At 43.8% G+C, this 19,065-nt stretch overlaps 1 protein-coding gene across 4 annotated transcripts in view; it reads right to left on the bottom strand.

The window, feature by feature from the left end:
• The window catches only part of FANCI (FA complementation group I), a 102,734-nt gene that overhangs the window by 77,346 nt on the left and 6,323 nt on the right, over positions 1 to 19,065 (bottom strand). For 2 of the 4 annotated variants that reach the window (XM_049614260.1, XM_049614261.1), the window contains exon 2: positions 6,151 to 6,252. In XM_049614260.1, the coding sequence (XP_049470217.1) occupies positions 6,151 to 6,252 (102 nt within the window). Of the gene's footprint in view, positions 1 to 6,150; positions 6,253 to 10,219; positions 10,347 to 19,065 lie in introns of those variants that run through there. The other 2 variants (XM_049614263.1, XM_049614262.1) reach the window with 2 other exon arrangements.

Below are 19,065 nucleotides of genomic sequence, written 5' to 3'. Positions count from 1 at the left end.
GCACCTGGCTGGCTGGCTCAGTTGCTATAGCATGTGAACCTTGATCTCGGGATTGTGAGTTCAAGCCCCCACATTGGGTAAAGAGATTGCTAAAAAATAAAATCTTAAAAAAAAGTTCAGGGTTTATTTGTTATCTATCCCTCTAACCAGATTCTAATCACAGTCTCACTGTGTTTGCATTCCTACCAGCAACGTATGAGTGACTGCTTCCCTGGTCTCGGCAAGAGTGTACAGACAAGCTGTTCAATTTTTCCTACTGACAGGTAGTAATGGTTTTACTTGAATTTTCTCTTATGAGTGAGGTCGAGCATCCTTTCTTATGTTATGGTCATTTTTATGTCATTGTGATTATCCTCTATACTCCTTTTGCTCTTTTTAATAGGATTTTTTTACTTTTCTTCTCCTTCAATTATTGTAAGTTATTTATGAATTAGGAATATTAACCCTTTATCTGTGAAAACTGCAAATATCTTCTCCCAATTTGTCATTTGTGTTTTGATTGTGTATGGTATTTTTGGTCATGTAAATTTTATAGATATGTAGATAAATTTATCAACCTTTTAAGGTATCCAGATTTTGAATCCTAGAAAAGCTTTCTCTGCACTACAGTTCAAAAGAGGAATTCACCCACGTTTTCTTCTAATATTTAGGTTTGGTTTTTACATTTAGACCTCTGATTGTGGAGCTTATTCTTGAACAGTGTATGTAGAATACATCTAATTTTATCTATTTTTCCTAAATGGCTAACTAGTTGTCCCAACACTATTTATTAAATAGGATCTTTGCCCCAATTATTTGGGATACCACCTTATAATAGACTAGATTTTATGTGTTGGGTCTATTTTGAGACTTTGTTATTCCATTATCTGTTTTCCTCTCATGCACCAATACCACATTCTTCATTACAGAGGGTTTTTGGTATGTTCACTGTCCAGTAGGGCTAGTCCTTCCTCAGATATCTTCCATTTCAGTGTTTTCCTAGCTATTCTTATTTTTCTATATGAGCTTTGTTTTTATGTGTATGAAACGCTATTGAGAGATGCCCGGATGATTATATCAGTTAAGTGTCCGACTTTGGTTCAGGTCATGATCTCAGGGTTCATGGATTTGAGCTCTGCACTGAGCTCCACATGACAGTGCAGAGCCTGCTTGGGATTCTCTCTCTCTGCCCCTCCTCTACTTGCACTTTCTCTCTCAAAATAAATAAACTTAAAAAAAATGCTACTGATTTTTACACAATTTTATATTCTGCTACCTAGCTCTTGTTGTAGATGGTTTGATCATGGATTCTTCAGGATTTTCCAGGTGTACTATTATGGTATCTACAAAGACACGTGGTTTTACATATTTTTTCTATTTTTATGCGTCATTGTTTTCTCTAGACTAATTGCATTGGCTAACAGACCAGAACAATGTTAAATAGTGATGGAGAGAGTAGGCATACAGCCTGGTGCCTGATCTTAGCATCAATGCCTCCAGGGTTTCCCATTAAGATGCTAACTTGAATTCTCCAGAAACCAATATTGCACTGTATGTTAACTAACTGAAATTTAAATAAAAACTTAAAAAGAAAAAAGATAAAGAAAAACAGGATGCTGACTTTCGGATCTATACATGTATTTTATCTTATTAAGGAAAAAGCCACCCACTCCTATTTTCTCAAGAGTTTTTACTAGGAATGAGTGCTGGATTTTGTCAAAGGCTGTCTCTAATTTCTGAAGATAATCACATGGTCTTTGTGGTAATATACTTTCTATTACTGAACCAACCTTGTATTCTTGGTATAAACTCCATTTGGTCATCGTGTATTTTTTTTTAATCTGGTATTAGACTCTGTCCTCTAGCATTTAAGGTTTTTGCATCAATATTTGTAAGTGAAAATATGCTATCTTTATCAAATTTAGGGTTCAGTGTTACACTTTATAAAAGCATCTACAAGTTTTCCTTATGTATGTACAGATCCTTATGTATTATATACGCTATCAAACAAATTATGTAGCACTGAGACTATCTCTAACTTCTGATTTCTATGTTTGGTAGAAGTTCCCTGTGAAATTATCTGGGCCTGGTATTTTTGTGTGACTTAACTGTTTGATTAACTCTTCCTTCTATGGAAATTGGTTCCAGTTAAGCTTTCCATCTCAAATTGGGTCAATTTTATTAAACTGTCTATTCTTAATTATCCATTTCCTCTAGATTTTCAAATTTATTTGCATAGATATGTATGAAGTAGTCTCTTACTATTTTTTTGACATTCTCTCTTTATTAATAGTTATTTTCCCCTTCTCATTTCTTATTTTGTACATTTGGGTTTACCACATTGCTTTCTTGATTAGTCAATGGTTTTGTCTAATTTTTCAAGGAATCAGGATTTTGATGTATAAATAATTTGATCTACTTGATTAGTTTCCATTTTTATTTTAGTACTTTCTTTGTGCTCTTGTTTACTGCTTTTTGATAATTTAATTCATTTATTTCCTTTTAATTGACTTAGGTGATTTTTAAAAGTATTCCATGGATTCTGATATGTAGTATTTTCACTATCTTTTTAGAAATCCTATAATTTCTGTTGTCATATCCCTTTTTACCCAAAAATTGTTTAAAAGGTATTTTATTTCCCAGTAGAAAATCTGTATTTATTTCATTTCTGATTTCTAGTTTTACTGAATTGTGACCAAAGAGGGTGGTTATATATTTCTTCTACCTTATGAGACCTATCAATGTTTTCTTTGTGCTTTAGTACATGACACAAATCTACATGTTTAAAAAGAGATATATATATACATTATATATATATATATATATAATATATATATATATATTTTTTTTTTTTTTTTTTAAGATTTTGATTTTGGACAGGGGTAGGGAGGCCTACGTGCCTCAGTCAGTTAAACGTCTGACTCTTGATTTGATTTCAGCTCAGGTCATGATCTCGCAGTTCAGAACCTGTGTCAGGCTGTGCAGAGCCTGCTTGGGATTCTCTCCCTCCCTTCTGTCTCTGTCCCTGCCCTGCTCACATGCTCTCAAAATAATAAACTTAAAAAAAAATTGTAATAATATTTTATTTTTTGGGTGCCTGGGTGGCTCAGTCATTAAGCATCTGACTTTGGCTGAGGTGATTATCTCACAGTTCATGAGTTTGAGTTCCACATCAGGTGAGCTCAAGCCCCGCTTCAAGTAAAACATAAGCCGCAGGTAAGCCCCACTTCTTTCTCTCTGCCCCTTGTGGGATTCATTCTCTCTTTGCCCCCACTCACCTGCACCCTCTCGCTTAAAAAAAAAAAAGAAAAAAAAAAATTTTTTTTTTTTTTTTTTTAAGCAATCTCTACACCATATGTGGAGCTTAAACTCACAACCCTGAGATCAAGTCACAGGCTCCACCAACTAAGTCAGCCGGCCCCAAAGATGTATTCTTTTATTAAAGTATTCTCCACATATTTTAAATACTATTCATATTTTCCATCTCTTTAAAATCTTTGCTTTGTTGAGGTATCCCCAGGTCTGTAATCCACTTCACTAATTTCCTCTTCAGCAGTGTTTAGTCCACTGCTAACTGTCAAGGTTTCCATTTCTAGAAGTTTTCTGTTTTCCAAATCTATCCCTTCTTATTTTATGAATTCTATTTCTTCATTTACATATTTGAGTATGTTAAAAATCACATTAAATATTTACATGAAATATATATATTTTTTATTTTAGAGAGAATGTGTGAGTGGAGGGGGGGGCAAGGAGAGAGAGAAATCTTAAACAGGTTCTGCACTGAGTGTGAGCCATGACATGGGGCTCAATCCCATGACCCTGGAGGATCATGACCTGAGCTAAAATCAAGAGTTGAATGCCACCTAGGCACCCCAAATATTTGTGTACTCTAGAGTACCTTTTAGATTCCCCTCTATTCTCTAAATCCTTCAATGTGAATTTTCCAATTGCTGGATATGTCAGTCTTTCTTGTCATGGACTTTTTTTTTTTTTTTTTTTTTTTTTTTTGAGAGAGACAAAGATAGCATGAGCAGTGGAGGGGCAGAGAGAGAGGAATAGAGAGAAAATCCCAAGCAGGCACCACGCTGTCAGCACAGAGCCTGATGAAGGACTCAAACTCACAAAATCATGAGATCATGACCTGAGCCAAAACTGAGAGTCAGACACTTAACCAACTGAGCCATCCAGGTGCCCCTCTTGTCATGGACTTCTTTATGTGTTTTATAATTTTTTACTCTAAGCATATCTTCTATGGGCATTAAATAAACTGAATGTATATATTGCTGGAATACTTAACAAATTTGTAGAGGATATAAAAAGATGACTACTACACTGGTCAACAGAATCAAGATACAAAAAGATCTTGATAGAGCAAAATGCAATTAATTTTAAAAGATAATTAAGATATAAGTATATAATTTTATATGTGGGTTCTAAAAACTAACTACAAAAATTCAGAGATGAAGAAAATTAGCCTAATACCAACATCCGCAAAAATGAGTTGGGATTTTAGTTGCTTATAAAACCAATGAGACAACAGTATGATATTATGGCCAAAAAGTTGATTCTGCATTAATGGAAAAATAAGAGAAATTTTGTCCAGTTTGAGGTATTAAACTTTTAAGGCAAATGTTAACAAAACAGAAATGTTCAGAAGACTGTGTCCGTGTCAGTGAAGGAATTTTGCTAACAATTATTCAGTGCGGGGTGCCTCAGTCGGTTGAGCTTCCGACTTCGGCTCAGGTTATGATCTCGTGGTTCATGAGTTCGAGCCCTGCATCGGGCTCTGTGCTGACAGCTCAGAGCCTGAAGCCTATTTTGGATTCTGTGTCTCCCTCTCTCTGCCCCTGCCCCGCTCACACGCTGTGTCTCTCCCTCTCTCTCAAAAATAAACATTAAAAAAAAAATTATTCAGTGTCTATTAGATGGTTTACATGCATTAACTCATTTCATCTTTACAAAAGCCAAAAGACAGAGATCTTTTCTAGGGATAAGCAAGAATCAGAGAAGTAATTCACAGCATCTATTTATATCATGAATTTTGTTCTAGTTCTTATGTTTGCTTATTATGGTTAATGTTAAGGCCTCTTCGAGTTCAAAAGCATATAAAACATAAGTTCTAAATCAATAAACTAATTAAAAGTTGGTTTTAACCAAATCTTAATGTCTACAGAATAACTCAAGCTGCAACTCATGCAATGGGTTGTCTCAAAAAGCTGCTACAAAAGCAGTCCTGCTTTTGTTAATTAAAAAAAACAAAACAAAACAGAGCCCACCCCTACCTCAGTTCCCAATTAGTGTCACATTTTAACAGAAATTACAATGTACCACAACACAGGCATGCAAAAATTCCTTTAAAAACATAATACACAAAGTCTTAACTCGTTTAGACATATATACTTAATACTTAAGGTTAACGTTAAGGAGGGATTCCTTTCCATACACGAATATGAATAAGCTAAGAACACATATTATGCAAAAAGGAGAAGTGTATCAGGAGAGTAAGAAGATTCACATAAGAATCTCAAAATATTTGGAGCACCTGGGTGGCTCAGTCGGTTAAACGTCCGACTTCAGCTCAGGTCATGATCTCGCAATCCGTGAATTCAAGCCCTGCGTCGGGCCCTGTGCTGACAGCTCGGAACCTGGAGCCTGCTTTGGATTCTGTGTCTCCCTTCTCTCTCTGCCCCTCCCCCGCTCATACTCTGTCTCTCTCACTCTCAAAAATGAATGTTAGAAAATAAAAATAAAAAAAAAAGAATTTCAAAATATCGTACTGCTTATGAATTTATCTTTTTTAGGGGAAAATATTAATAAAGAAGCATCAGTAGGCAAAATGTCACATCAAAAACTATAATCAGGATATTACCTTCGTTAGGATTGTTCTAAGAACCTTAAAAGTACCCTAATTTGTACGTATGTACATATGTATTGTATGTGTGTGTATATATTTATATATAATTGCATAAATACTTAAACGCTATATAGTTGTATACAAAGCCCTTCGATTGTCTATTTTATTCCTCTCCCCATTTCTTAACATTTATCAAAAAATCCTTGTTTCCTAAGGTGAGTAGGAGGTAAAGTGGCAGAGTAATTTTTCTAACATGTTCTTTGAATTTGTCATCATGCTTGACATTTGCTTTATAGCAGAACATGCTTAATACTTACATCATCTTCTTTCACAGCCTGAAGCAATTCCTGCAGTTTGTCTGCTGTTTTTTCTCCTGCTAGAGATAATATTTTCTGGTCCATTGTTGCTCTATGAGGGAACTGTAAGGGAAAAGTGTCAGAGCTGGATGAAACTTCCACAAGGAAACAAGCTTGACTGTTTTCCTTCCTTCCCTCCCTGTTAACGGAGTACTTTATACATTATCAGGAGTGTACACAGCAGGTACTCCATAGGTTAAGGGCTACTAACCAGTATGAGTAGGTGATTTTCATCCAAACCAAAATAATTTGGAAAATTCCCTGGAATTTCTGTATTATAAACTTGTATTCTAATCAAGTGGTTTCAGAATTTTTGCCCATTTTAATTTTTTTAGCATCTACCCAGCACACTGCCTAGAACAAAGCTAGCACTTAATAGTGTGATAAATTATAAATATACACACAAGAATATTATTACAAGCATATAATAATATTTCACAAATGAATAAATCAAAAACACTATAAAGGCAAAGTGCCAATGAAATGGTATGAAAACTAGTAAGAAGTTTAACAAGACTGGGGTGCCTGGGTGGCTCAGTCGGTTGAGCGTCCAACTTTGGCTCAGGTCATGGTCTCACAGTCCGTGAGTTTGAGCCCCGCATCGGGCTCTATGCTGACAGCTCGGAGCCTGGAGCCTACTTCGAATTCTGTGTCTCCCTCTCTCTCTCTCTGTCAAAAATAAAAACATTTAAAAAAATTGAAAAAAAAAAAAAAAGAAGTTAACAAGACTAATGAAATAAATGTGTGCTCAAACATCAAGAAGGCATCCCAGCAGAGGAAAGCTTGAACTGGAACTCAAGAGATTAAATTAGGGGGGCGCCTGGGTGGCGCAGTCGGTTAAGCGTCCGACTTCAGCCAGGTCACAATCTCACGATCCGTGAGTTTGAGCCCTGCGTCAGGCTCTGGGCTGATGGCTCAGAGCCTGGAGCCTGTTTCCGATTCTGTGTCTCCCTCTCTCTCTGTCCCTCCCCCGTTCATGCTCTGTCTCTCTCTGTCCCAAAAATAAACAAACGTTGGAAAAAAAAAAATTAAAAAAAAAAAAAAAAAGAGAGATTAAATTAGGTAGTCAAGATAACCAGATGGCATACTCTATACACTACTGGCAAGGAGAATGACATGAAGAAAGACCTTTATATGAGAATTTGAAAAACTTATTTGGGGAAAATGAGTAAACTGCCTGAGGTACAGAGTTGAAGTAGAGGAACAGTGAATAGGATGGCTAGAAAGACAGACTGGGAATAAACTGTACAAGATCTTCAATGCCAGGTTTAAGGGATTTAGCTTTTATTCTGTAAATAATAGACAGCAATCAAAAATTCTGGAGCAAAAGAGAATCTGCCTGATTCAGATTCTGCCGGTTTAAGACTGACAAAGGTTTTGAGGGAACAATCTGGTATCAAGCATGTAGATTAAAGTAGGGAGAGAGAGGGGGCGCCTGGGTGGCTCAGTCAGTTAAGCATCCTGACTTCGGCTCAGGTCATGATCTCACAGTTAGTTCAAGGATTCAACCCTGCGTCAGGCTCCGTGCGGACAGCTCAGAGTCTGGAGCCTGCTTCAGATTCTGTGTCGGTCTCTCTCTCTCTCTCTCCCTCCGCGTGTGCGCATGCGCACTCTCTCTCAAAAATAATAAATAAGAGGGGCGCCTGGGTGGCTCAATCGGTTCAGCGTCCGATTTCACTCAGGTCACGATCTCGCGGTCCGCGGGTTCGAGCCCTGCGTCGGGCTCTGGGCTGATGGCTCGGAGCCTGGAGCCTGCTTCCGATTCTGTGTCTCCCTCTCTCTCTCTGTCCCTCCCCCATTCATGCTCTGTCTCTCCCTGTCTCAAAAATAAATAAACGTTAAAAAAAAATTTTTTTTTTAAATAAATAAATAAAAAGGGACACACAGGGGCGTGACAATTCCACCGTCCTCCTCCACATCCACTACCAAGTCCTGTCAATGTGAACCCCTAATCACCTCTCAAATCTGTCTACTTCTGAGATCCACTACTCCCACATCACTCCAAAGTCACCACCACCTCTCACCTGAACTACGACAAAAGCTTCCTAACTTGTCCCCCACACAGCAATTAATCTTTTTGTTAATGCAGCTGAAACTCCATCTCCATCCTCACCTTAAAACTCTTCAGCCATCTTCTCTCCTATCAGTCCCATATCCTGAAGTCAGGATAAAAAAAAAGTCCTGCAGGGTCTGGCCCACACCTAACTCTACCCTTAATCCCTATATACTCTAGCCACACTGAATTGCCTTCAGTCCTTCAAATCCCAAGTTCTCCTGCCACAGGCCCTTATAGATGTTTTTCTGTCTGGAACTCACATACATACCCCTCCTTTCATCCCCTGCCCTCTAATCTTTTAATTCCTACAAATCCTTCAGAGCTCAGCTCAATCTACACTTCCCCAGAAGCTCCGTCTAGGTTAAACACTCCCCTACTACATCCTTTGAAGGCAACAGCCATTTCTCTTCTCTCCTTAGGGTCCCTTCCCTAAGGAGAGGAAAAAAAGATGAGAGAAAAGAAAAAACAAAAAACTTCAAGGTAACCTGGCTATGCACCTACGTGACAACATCCCTCCTGATCTTATGTACTGAGACTACTTAATCAGACGACATGTTTGTGTGTGTTACCATGTACGGGAGACAAAGAAATAGAAAACGTATTTAAGAAAAAAAAAAAAAAAAAAAACTACACCACGGGAAGTTCGGGGCTCAGTTCTTCGGGTTGGAACCCAACTGCACAGTGCCAACAGAAATAAAGTCGCTTCCTGGAAAGAAAAGCCTCGGGGTCATGACTCTCTGTGCGAGAATCCTACTACGTCCCCATCACCACACCTTTAAAGTCGTATTTCTAGGGGCGCCTGGGTGGCTCAGTCGGTTAAGCGTCTGACTTCAGCTCGGGTCATGATCTCACAGTCCGTGAGTTCGAGCCCCACGTCGGGCTCTGTGCTGACAGCTCAGACCCTGGAGCCAGTTTCGGATTCTGTGTCTCCCTCTCTCTGCCCCTCCCCTGCTCATGCTCTGTCTCGAAAATAAATAAAAATATTAAAAAAAAAAAAAAAACGTAAATTTAAAAAAATAAACAAAGTCGTATTTCTAATGCTAGCTTAAGGACTGTATCTCCCCCTTGACTATGAACTCCAGGAGGCCAGGGGGCCATGTCTGGCTTTGTTTACCAGTGAACCTCCAGTATTTCAACACCGGTACCTGCCTTATAACAGGCTCCCGATAAATTATTTGCTGAATGAGTCACTGAACTCCCTACGAGTCCCAAGACCCGCTAATTTGACCCTCATACCAACCCTGTCGAGTAGGTGTTATCAGCCCCAATTTAGATGAACGTCTTTTAGAATTTGGAGGCATAAAGTAATCGCCCCAAGGTTAAAAGGCCAGCAGTGGAAGAGGCAGAAATAAAGCCTAGGTCTGCCCAGCTCCAGACCCCCAGATCGCCTGCTCCGACCCCCTTACCCCGGTTAGAGCCCGGGGTGGGCAGAGAAAATGCACGAAGGACATACTGACCAAGAGAGACGCGCAGCCAGAAGCGGAATATGCTGAAATCAACCTATCCCAGCAGGTGCATTTTGCTAAATTCGGCCGACCACCAGAGATGAGTAACTAGCAGGCGGCTGCGCAGCGCCGGTGCGCCCGGCACACCCCTCGCCCAGAGGCGCCGAGCTTAGCGGCCCCTGCAAGGAGACGCGCCGGGTTTCGCGCCGGGGCTTCCCCGAGAGCACCACGTAACCACAAACAGAAACCCCGACAGCACCACGTAACCACAAAATAGAAACCCCTGAGCGAGGCAGCTGGCCATGCCGACCGTGACTGAGCTAGAGGCGGAATGGGGTTACGTTTCTCGGGCGCAGGAGCTGAACCCTGACGGAGAGCGAAGAATCGAAGACGAGCGCGGAGAGGGTAGCACGGCCGGGGGGAGGGAGCCGCGGAAACCGAAAGACGCGGCGGGAAACACCCCAGAGAAAACACCAGAACGCCAGCTCGGAACGGCAGCCCTCCCGCCCTCGCGCACCCGCTCCCCTACCCCGGCGCAGGGTCCCACGGCCCGGGCAGCGAGCCCCCTCGGCGTTGTTACCTCAGCTCCACCGCTGCTGCGAACTTCCAAAAAGCCCGCGCGGCGGGACGCCGTCACACTTCCGTCACGAGACACAACAGGCCCCGCCCCCCAAGGCTTATTTCCGCTGCCCGGGCGCACGCGCGTGGGGTGTACCATTAAGGCAGAAGGGGTGTGGGGTGCTCGGAAGTTCCCACTCCCAGCCTCGGGTAGGCGTAGCTTGCAAACTCGCGCTCAGGACCGCAGAGAGCATGCGCAGTGTGGCCTGTACGTAGACGGAGGGTGGTGTAGACCCGTCAAGCCGTTCTCGTGGACTGTTAGGGAAAGAGTCAGTGAGATAGGGGCCAAATCAAGGGATGGCCCCCACAGGTCAAATGTGGGGAGCCCTCCGAAGGCGGAGGGCAGATGAAGGTCTCCCATTCCTTGTGCTGGGGAGGTGCCTGTAATCCCTAATATGTAAATGCCACGTGGCCAGGCGGCTTTTTGTTCTTCCCATTCCAAAACCTGAGCGTTTAGGGCATAGCCTGGCAAAGTAGTAGATGTTCAGTAAATATTTGTTAAATAAATAACCAACAGTAGTGGGGCGCCTGGGTGGCTCAGTTGGTTAAGCTTCATGACCTAGGTCATGATCTAGCCATTCCTGAGTTGGAGTCCCGGAGTCTGGCTCTGTGCTGACAGCTCAAAGACTGGAACCTGTTTCAGATTGTGTCTCCCTCTCTCTCTCCATCCTTCCCCACTCACGTTCTGTCAGTCTCTCTCAAAAATAAACACTAAAAACAAAACAAAAAACAGTAAAACTAAGAGCAACGGAGAGGAGGATCGATTCTTAGTTTGAAGAAGCCAGGGTGCCTGGGTGGCTCAGTCAGTTACGTGTCCGAGTCTTGGTTTCTGCTCAGGTCATGGTTCACAGTTCCTGAGATCAAGACCCCCATTTGGGCTTTGCGCTGATAGCAGGGAGCCAGCTTGGAATTCTCACTTTCCCTCTCTGTGCCCCCCCCCCCCCCCCCCCCCCCCCCCCCGCCAAATAAATAAACGTTTAAAAGAAAATAGGGTGAAGAAATTTGTGCAAAGGGCCTGACAGCAACAAGCGAGCCCCTGGCTAATACTTGGGGTGGGGGTGGGAAAGCAGACGCTCGGAAGTCCTTTTCACATCTAGGGTAGTGGGGGAACAGCTGAAGTGGAAGGGTGTGATTGTATTCACATTGTAGAAAAGTATCTCTGGTAGGTGAGTGCCGCAGAGACTTCAGAAAAGATGATGGGGATGAGAGGGACTGAAGGCTGGACGTTTTCGGCGCTATAAATTGTCCTGGAAATAGGAGGTTGCAGTGGGGACATGCAGAATTGAGCGAAAAGCATGTGAAAGAGATTAGCAAATCCAGCGAGCTGAATGAGCACAAGGGCTTGGGGGAGATGTGGGAGGAGCTGAGGAATATTCAGCCTTGAGTGACAGGTGGGGGTGGGTTGCCACTGCCAGGGAACTGATACAGGGAACACAGGGAAAGGTGCAGGTTTGGGGAGGGGGGCGGGGGTGATGATGACGAGGCCTCAGATTTGGACTTACCAAATGTGAGGTTCCTGTGGGGTGGCATGGGAAGGAACGCTAAGATCAGGGGCATTCAGTCTGGAGCCTGACCCCCAGTCAGGATGGGATGGGTCTAGTTGGCCAGTCCTGGAGGAAACATAGCTGCTGGAAAAGAATGATGCCTCTTAGCTGTCCAAGGCTGCTCCTTGCTTATGACCCTTCTCAAGCAAGTTTTACTTCTACTACATTCCTGGCCCAATATCGATCTGTAATATGTGTAATAAGCAGCTGATTTGGAAGATTATTCCTGAAAGGAATCATTTTAGCTTGCCAAGGAAACAAGACGACTTTACCTCATCTCCCCACAAAACCTCCTTCCCAGGCTGCTTATGGGACTGGGCTATACAGCCACAAATGTGTATGTTCATGTAGTCAAACAAGCTCATGTACCTTTTCGACCCTCCATTTGTGCATCCCAGGGTGCACTTACTGAATTGCCTGCGTCAGTGTCTACCCGGTGGCATTGACAGTTCAGGGTCTTTTCTCTGCAGGTTGCATGAATGTATCATCTGTGTTTTCCATTAGCACTAATGGGCGGTACACATGCAAAGGAAAAGAACAGACTCCCCACCCTGGTGCAGGCTTCCTTACTAAGTAGCAACTAGACTCCTACACTGGGCAGCTAGTGACAAACTGAGTTTAGAAAATACAGCCAATTCAAAACAGGTTTGCAATAGAGGAACTAAATGTTCTTCAGATCTTGTCAATAGTTCACATTTGTGTAATAACATTATGGCTACTGATATTTTTGCAAGAGTCCAGAGAAAAAGGACAAATGGAGGCCCCTATCATTCAGGATACTTGATCCTGAAGTGTTGAGGGGCTTCGTATGTTTGCATGTAAACACACAGCCTGAAGATTCACACCATGCCTCCTCCCTAGAGCTGCCGGTGGCTGCTGTCTGGGCCTATGGCTGTGCACACTAGACCTGTCCTGGAGAGGGTCGACCTGGGAAGGACGAGTTTTGGAAAACTACCCAGAGTGTGGTCTGAAGGAAGGCATATGGGTTTCTTAGGGTACACCCTCTAGGTTTCTTTTGTTTGTTTGTTTCTTTTCTTTTTAAAGTAGGCTTCATGCCCAGGGCGGAGCCCAACGCAGGGCTTGAACTCACAACCCTGAGATCAAGACATGAGCTGAGATCAAGACTCCAACACTTAACTGAGCCATCCAGGCACCTCGTCACCTTCTAGGTTTCTTGAGCTCCTCATCATCTACGAAGGTGGTTAATAAGGCACCCACCCAGCCCAAGAGCTCCAGTCGTCTGGGTTTAAGGGCAATATTGCTTGAGAGAAAAATCAAGGTAGTATGTATAAAAAGACTAGCACTTAGAAACACTTCATAGTGTTAGTTCCTTCCAGCAATCCCACATTTGGGTATATAGATAGAAGAATTGAAATCAGGGTCTCACCCTTTGTACACCCGTGTTCGCAGCAGCATTGTTCACAATAGTCAAGAGGCAGAACCAACCCATATCTTCATGGACAGCGAACATATAAACAGAATGTGGTATATCCTCACAATGGAATAATCTTCTGCCTTAAAAAGGGAGGAAATGCTGTCATTTGCCACAAAACCTAGAGGAACTCTAAGCACATTATGCTAGGTTAAATCAGTCATAAAAAGACAAATACTGGGTGGAATCATACTCAAAAGGAGCGAAATTCACAGAAACAAAAGTAGAGTGATGTTTACCAAGGGCTGGGTGGAGGGGCAAAAAGGGAATTATTGTTTAATAGATACAGAGTTTCAGTTTTGGAAGATGAAAAAGTTCCAGGGGAGCCTGGGTGGCTCCCTTAAGATTTCGACTCCTGATTTCAGCTCAGGTCATGATCTCAAGGTCGTGGATTGAGCCCGAGTGGGGCGGGCGTGGAGCCTGCTTAAGATTCTGTCCCTCCCCTGCTCTGGGTGCACGCACTCTCTCTCTCTCAAAATAAAATGAACTTTAAAAAGTTCTGGAGATCTGTTTCACAATAACATGAGTGCACTTAACACTATGAAGTGTACACTTAAAAATGGTGAAGATAGGGGCGCCTGGGGGGCTCAGTGGGTTAAGCATCTGACTTCGGCTCAGGTCATGATCTCGCGGTTTGTGAGTTCGAGCCCCGAGTCGAGCTCTGTGCTGGCAGCTCGGAGCCTGGAGCCTGCTTCAGATTCCGTGTCTCCTCCTATCTCTGCCCCTCCCATGCTCATGCTCTGTCTTTCTCTGTCTCTCAAATAAACGTTAAAATTTTTTTTAAAAAAAATGGTGAAGATAGAAAAAAATAAAATGGTTAAGATAATTAGCCAAAAAAAAAAAAAAAAGACAATGCTACTCGGGCAGTTCACAGGATTGTTAAGGAGAGCCAGTTGAGTCCACCCTGGAGAAATTCCAAAGACAGAGGTTTAACAGCTTACTATGTGCATCCTCAGTGTCTAGGAAAGTGACATACAGAGAATGCTTCACAGATATTTGTTAACTGCGTGCAAAATCAGAAACTCACCCTTAGAAAAATATGGTTTTAAATCATCTCAATGAGGGGCGCCTGGGTGGTCCATTCGGTTAAGTGTCCAATTCTTGATTATCACTCAGGTCATGATCTCACAGTTCATGGGTTTGAGCCCTGCGTTGGACTCCACGTTGACCGTGCGGAGCCTTCTTGGGATTCTCCCTCTCTCCCTGTCTCTCTGCACGTCCCCCACTCTCTCTCGTTCTCTCTCTCTCTCTCTCTCAAAATAAATAAATAAAGTTAAAAAAATTATCTCAATGAAATGTTCCATTTCAAAACCAAAATGTTGGCTTAAAAATGTATCACTACTCTTGAAGCTTCCTTTGAATTTGCAATCATTTGAAGATTAAAAGTTCAAAACAGTGGGTACCCGGGTGGCTCAGTGGGTAGAGCATCTAACTCTTGACCTTGGGGTTGTGAGTTTGAACCCCACGTTGGGAGTAGACGTTACTAAAAAAAACAAAACACTTTAAAAGTTCAAAACAACAAACAAAGGGGGGCATCTGGGTGGCTCAGCCCATTGAGCGCCTGACTCTTGATTTCTGCTCATGTCATGATTTCAGGGTTGTGGGATCAAGCCCTGCATGTGGGCTCCGCGATGACAGCAAGGAGCCTGCTTAACATTCTCTCTCCTTCTTTCTCTGCCCCTCCTCCGCTCACACAGGCACTCTCCTGCCTCCTCTCAAAATAAATAAATAAACATTAAAAAATAATAATAAGGTTAGTTCTCTTCCCCTATTCAGTCTCTTATTTCTCAGAGGCCTGGAAGACAGGACCAGGAGGGAGGACAGTAAACCTTAAAAACTGGCCTCTCACAATTGGTGGTATTTGATTAAGGTTTGTAGATTATCTAATTGTAATAGATCAATGTTCATTTCCTGACTCTGCTCGTTGTACTGTGGTTAATTATGAGAATGTCCTTGTTTTTTTGGAAATACATCCTGAAGTATTCAGGAGAAGAGGGACATCCGGTCTCCAGCTTACTCTAAAATGGTTTAGGAAAAAGGAAGGAGTGTATCTGAGAATGACAAAGCGAGTGTGGTCACATGTTAACATCCAGGCGAAAGGCACATGGGTGTTTTTTGTACTCTTCTTGCAACTATTCTGTCAATCTGAAATTATGACAACAACAAAAAAACCCAGCCCAGTGGTGAATCTAGTGGACTGCTCTGGCTTATAAATAAATAATCAATGAAGTTGCCCTTTGAGGCCCCATCTTTGCACTTTGATGAGGAGAGGGAGACAACCATCTGCCTGGCTGCAGAACAGGGGTGGCGTGTGTGTCCCACAAAGGGCCTCTCGGCTTGCTTCTGTCCCCATCTCCCACGTCACCTCAGCTACTCACGCTCTTGGGCCCATCCTGTGCCACCTCCCAAGTCACGACTCAGATGTCAACATCCCATCTGGTCAGTTTGCTTGCTCATTTACTCCTGCTTGTTCATTCCCTGATCTTCACTGTCCCCCAGTCCTCCCTCTTCAATTCCAAGCTTTAATACTTAAAGCACATTTTAGCCAATATCCTCCATTTGCCCCCCCCGCCCCCGTCTGTCCCTCCAAACCACCCAGCTGGCAGACTCTGCCCGTTTGAAGGCAGCCTTTCCCTCCATGGGAGGGACACGTGGGCCTCTGGGTTGTGCTGGAGAACTCTCTTGACTGTGTCCATGGGTACCTCTGAGAAGCCATAGGAACCAATCTCCAGGGGACCTCAACACTTCCACAACCTTCCCTAGTAAGTTTATCCTGCCTTCGTGAGGATGATTTCAAACATTTCTCTTTTTTTACTCCCAGCAGATGACCTCAGCTTTACCCCTAAATCTTTTTTTTTTTTTTTTTATGTTGATTTATTTTTGAGAGAGACAGACAGAGCGTGAGCAGGGGAGGGACAGAGAGAGAGACAGGGAGACACAGAATCTGAAGCAGGCTCCAGGCTCTGAGCTGTCAGCACAGAGCCCAAGGCTGGGCTTGAACCCACGCACCGTGAGATCACGACCTAGGCCAAAACTGGATGCTGAGCACTCAGCCACCCCTCATTACCACCAGGTAACTTTAAGGAAGGTACAGAATGTCCCTTGATTTGGGTTTTCCCATTTCCCTAAGGAGTTGATGCCAGGGCATTCCTTGGGGTCCTCCCTCTCCCAGGAATGGCAGTGGCCAGACTCTTGCCCCCGGGGCTGCTCCCAGGAAAGCGAGGTGATGTCACCTTCCCCAGGAGCCAGGAGTGACTTCCCTGGGCAGTCACACCTGTCGCTCTCCCTTCTGGAGGAGGGAGCACAGCCTTGTGTGTTGAAGGATGAGAGGGCTTTAGAGTGACCAGGACCTACTCCCGGCTGTGCAGCTTTGGGCAGGGCCCCCATCTTTCTGTCTCTTAGTTCCCTCTTCTGTAAAACGGGGGAATACACCCCCTACCTCACATCTGGAAGGACTGGATGAGCTACCACAGGTAAGGTGCCTGTCACAGTACAGAAAGGGGGCACAGCAAACTGGAGCCCCCTCTCTTCCTGCCCCCAGCCTGGCAGAGGAGAGCCAGGGAGCCCACGGTTTTCTGCCAACATGGCCAGCACAGGTGTCTGGGCCAATGAGGGCACTGTCTCCCCTCACACAAGGGCACTATTGTTCCAGCACAGGAGCGAGACATGAATGTGACTCGGCCGGGCGGGGGGAGTGTGCAAGGCAGAGGCAGGAGAAGGCCTGTGAGCAGCAGATAGTGCCACAGAAGGCTCTGCTCCCTAAAAAGGGCCCTGTGGCCTGCTAGCTTCCTGAAGAGCTGCGTGCAGGCCCTCCTTTGTCAGGGCTGCGCCGTTAACCCGCGAGTGCTCTCCATGCACAGGACTGTTCTTTTTTTTTTAATTTTTTTTTTTTTAACGTTTATTTATTTTTGAGACAGAGAGAGACAGAGCATGAACAGGTGAGGAGCAGAGAGAGAGGGAGACACAGAATCTGAAACAGGCTCCAGGCTCTGAGCTGTCAGCACAGAGCCCGACGCGGGGCTCGAACTCACGGACCGTGAGATCATGACCTGAGCCGAAGTCGGACGCTTAACCGACCAAGCCACCCAGGCGCCCCTGCACAGGACTGTTCTTCGTGAAGCACCCCATCGCCTGGCTTTGACAGGCCACTGGGGCCACTGTGATTCCTTCCTGTGGGGCAGCCTGAGCTCTCCCCCACCCTTTTTATCTCCCAGGAACCTCACGCCCTGTGAAGTGCCCGGGAAAAAATCCAGTATCACATCTAGATTAGTTTGCTAAAGCTGCCATAACAAAGTACTACTACAGGCTGAGTGGCTAAAATGACAGGAATGTATTCTCTCACAATTCTGGAGGTTAGACATCCAAGATCAAGGTGTCAGCAGGACTGGTTTCCGCTGAGACCTCTCTCCTCGGCTCGTAGAGGTCAGTCTTCTCCTTGTGTGTTCACACGGTCTTCCCTCAGTAACTGTGTCCAAATTTCCTCTCCTTATAAGGGCACCGGTCACATTAGATTAGATCAGGGCCCACGCTGCTGACCTCATTTTACCTTAATTACCCCCTTTAAAGGCCTTATCTCCAAATACACTCGCATTCTTTTTTTTTTTTTTTTTTTTTTTTTTTTTTTTAGTGATTGTTTTTGAGAGAGAGACAGAGAGATGGACCGTGAGCAGGGAAGGGCAGAGAGAGAGGGAGACCCGGAATGGGAAGCAGGCTCCAGGCTCCGAGCTGTCAGCACAGAGCCCCACACAAGGCTCGAACCCACGAACCACGAGATCATGACCTGAGCTGAAGTCGGCTGCTTCACCGACTGAGCCACCCAGGTGTCCCTAAATACACTCACATTCTGGAGTCCTTGGGGGATAGTACTTCAATACTTGAATTTGGGGAAACACAGTTCGGCTCATAACCCCATTTTGCAAGTGTCGAACAGAGGCCTAAGCGAAATTGTGGCCTCAGTCCATGGCTCATAGTAGACAGGGCCAGGCCTAGAATCAGGTTAGGATACCCCCCTCTTTGTCCTTTCTCCACTTCCTGCACCCCCAACCGGGCCACCATTGGCCTGCCCCAAAGAGGAAGAGGATGGTCCTCAATCAACTTAATCAACTTCCCCACAAATCCTCAGAGCTGATGGGACGTCAGAGGTCAGGCAAGGTAGGGTGTTGACCACAGGCGGAAGGGGGAGAGGGCCAGAAACTCTCGGGCAGTGCTTTTCAAACTTTTGTGTGCGTAGACTCACTCCAGGGGCTCCTTGTGAACATGCACATTCTGACTTAGCCTGTCTGGAGAAGAACCTCACACTCTGCATTTCTAACAAGCTCCCAGATAATGTTGATGCTGTTGGTCTACAGGCTGTATTTCAAGTAGTAAGGTTTAGACCAGCGCTGTCCATCGCAAATATAATGGGAGCCATTACACTTGCAACTAGAAAATTGTACGTTTTCTAATAACCGCACCGAAAAAAGAGAAACAAGTGAAGTGAACTCATATAGCTTCACCCCAATATATCCAAAGCATTACTGTGTCAGAACACTAAGCCATGTAAAAATCCATAATAACAAATGTTATACTCTTTTTTGTACCTAATCTTCAAAATCCAGCAGGTATTTTATTTATTTATTTACCTACCTAATTTATTTATTTTAGAGAGTGCGTGTGAGCAGGGAGAGGGGTTGAGGGAGAGAGACTCTTTTTTTTGTTGTTTATTTTTCACTTTTTTTTTTTAATTTTTTTTAACATTTATTTATTTTTGAGACAGAGAGAGACAGAGCATGAACAGGGGAG

This window comes from Panthera uncia (genome assembly GCF_023721935.1).
Source record: "Panthera uncia isolate 11264 chromosome B3 unlocalized genomic scaffold, Puncia_PCG_1.0 HiC_scaffold_2, whole genome shotgun sequence".
Taxonomy (NCBI): domain Eukaryota; kingdom Metazoa; phylum Chordata; class Mammalia; order Carnivora; family Felidae; genus Panthera; species Panthera uncia.
This window is presented reverse-complemented; position numbering and strand designations above follow the sequence as displayed.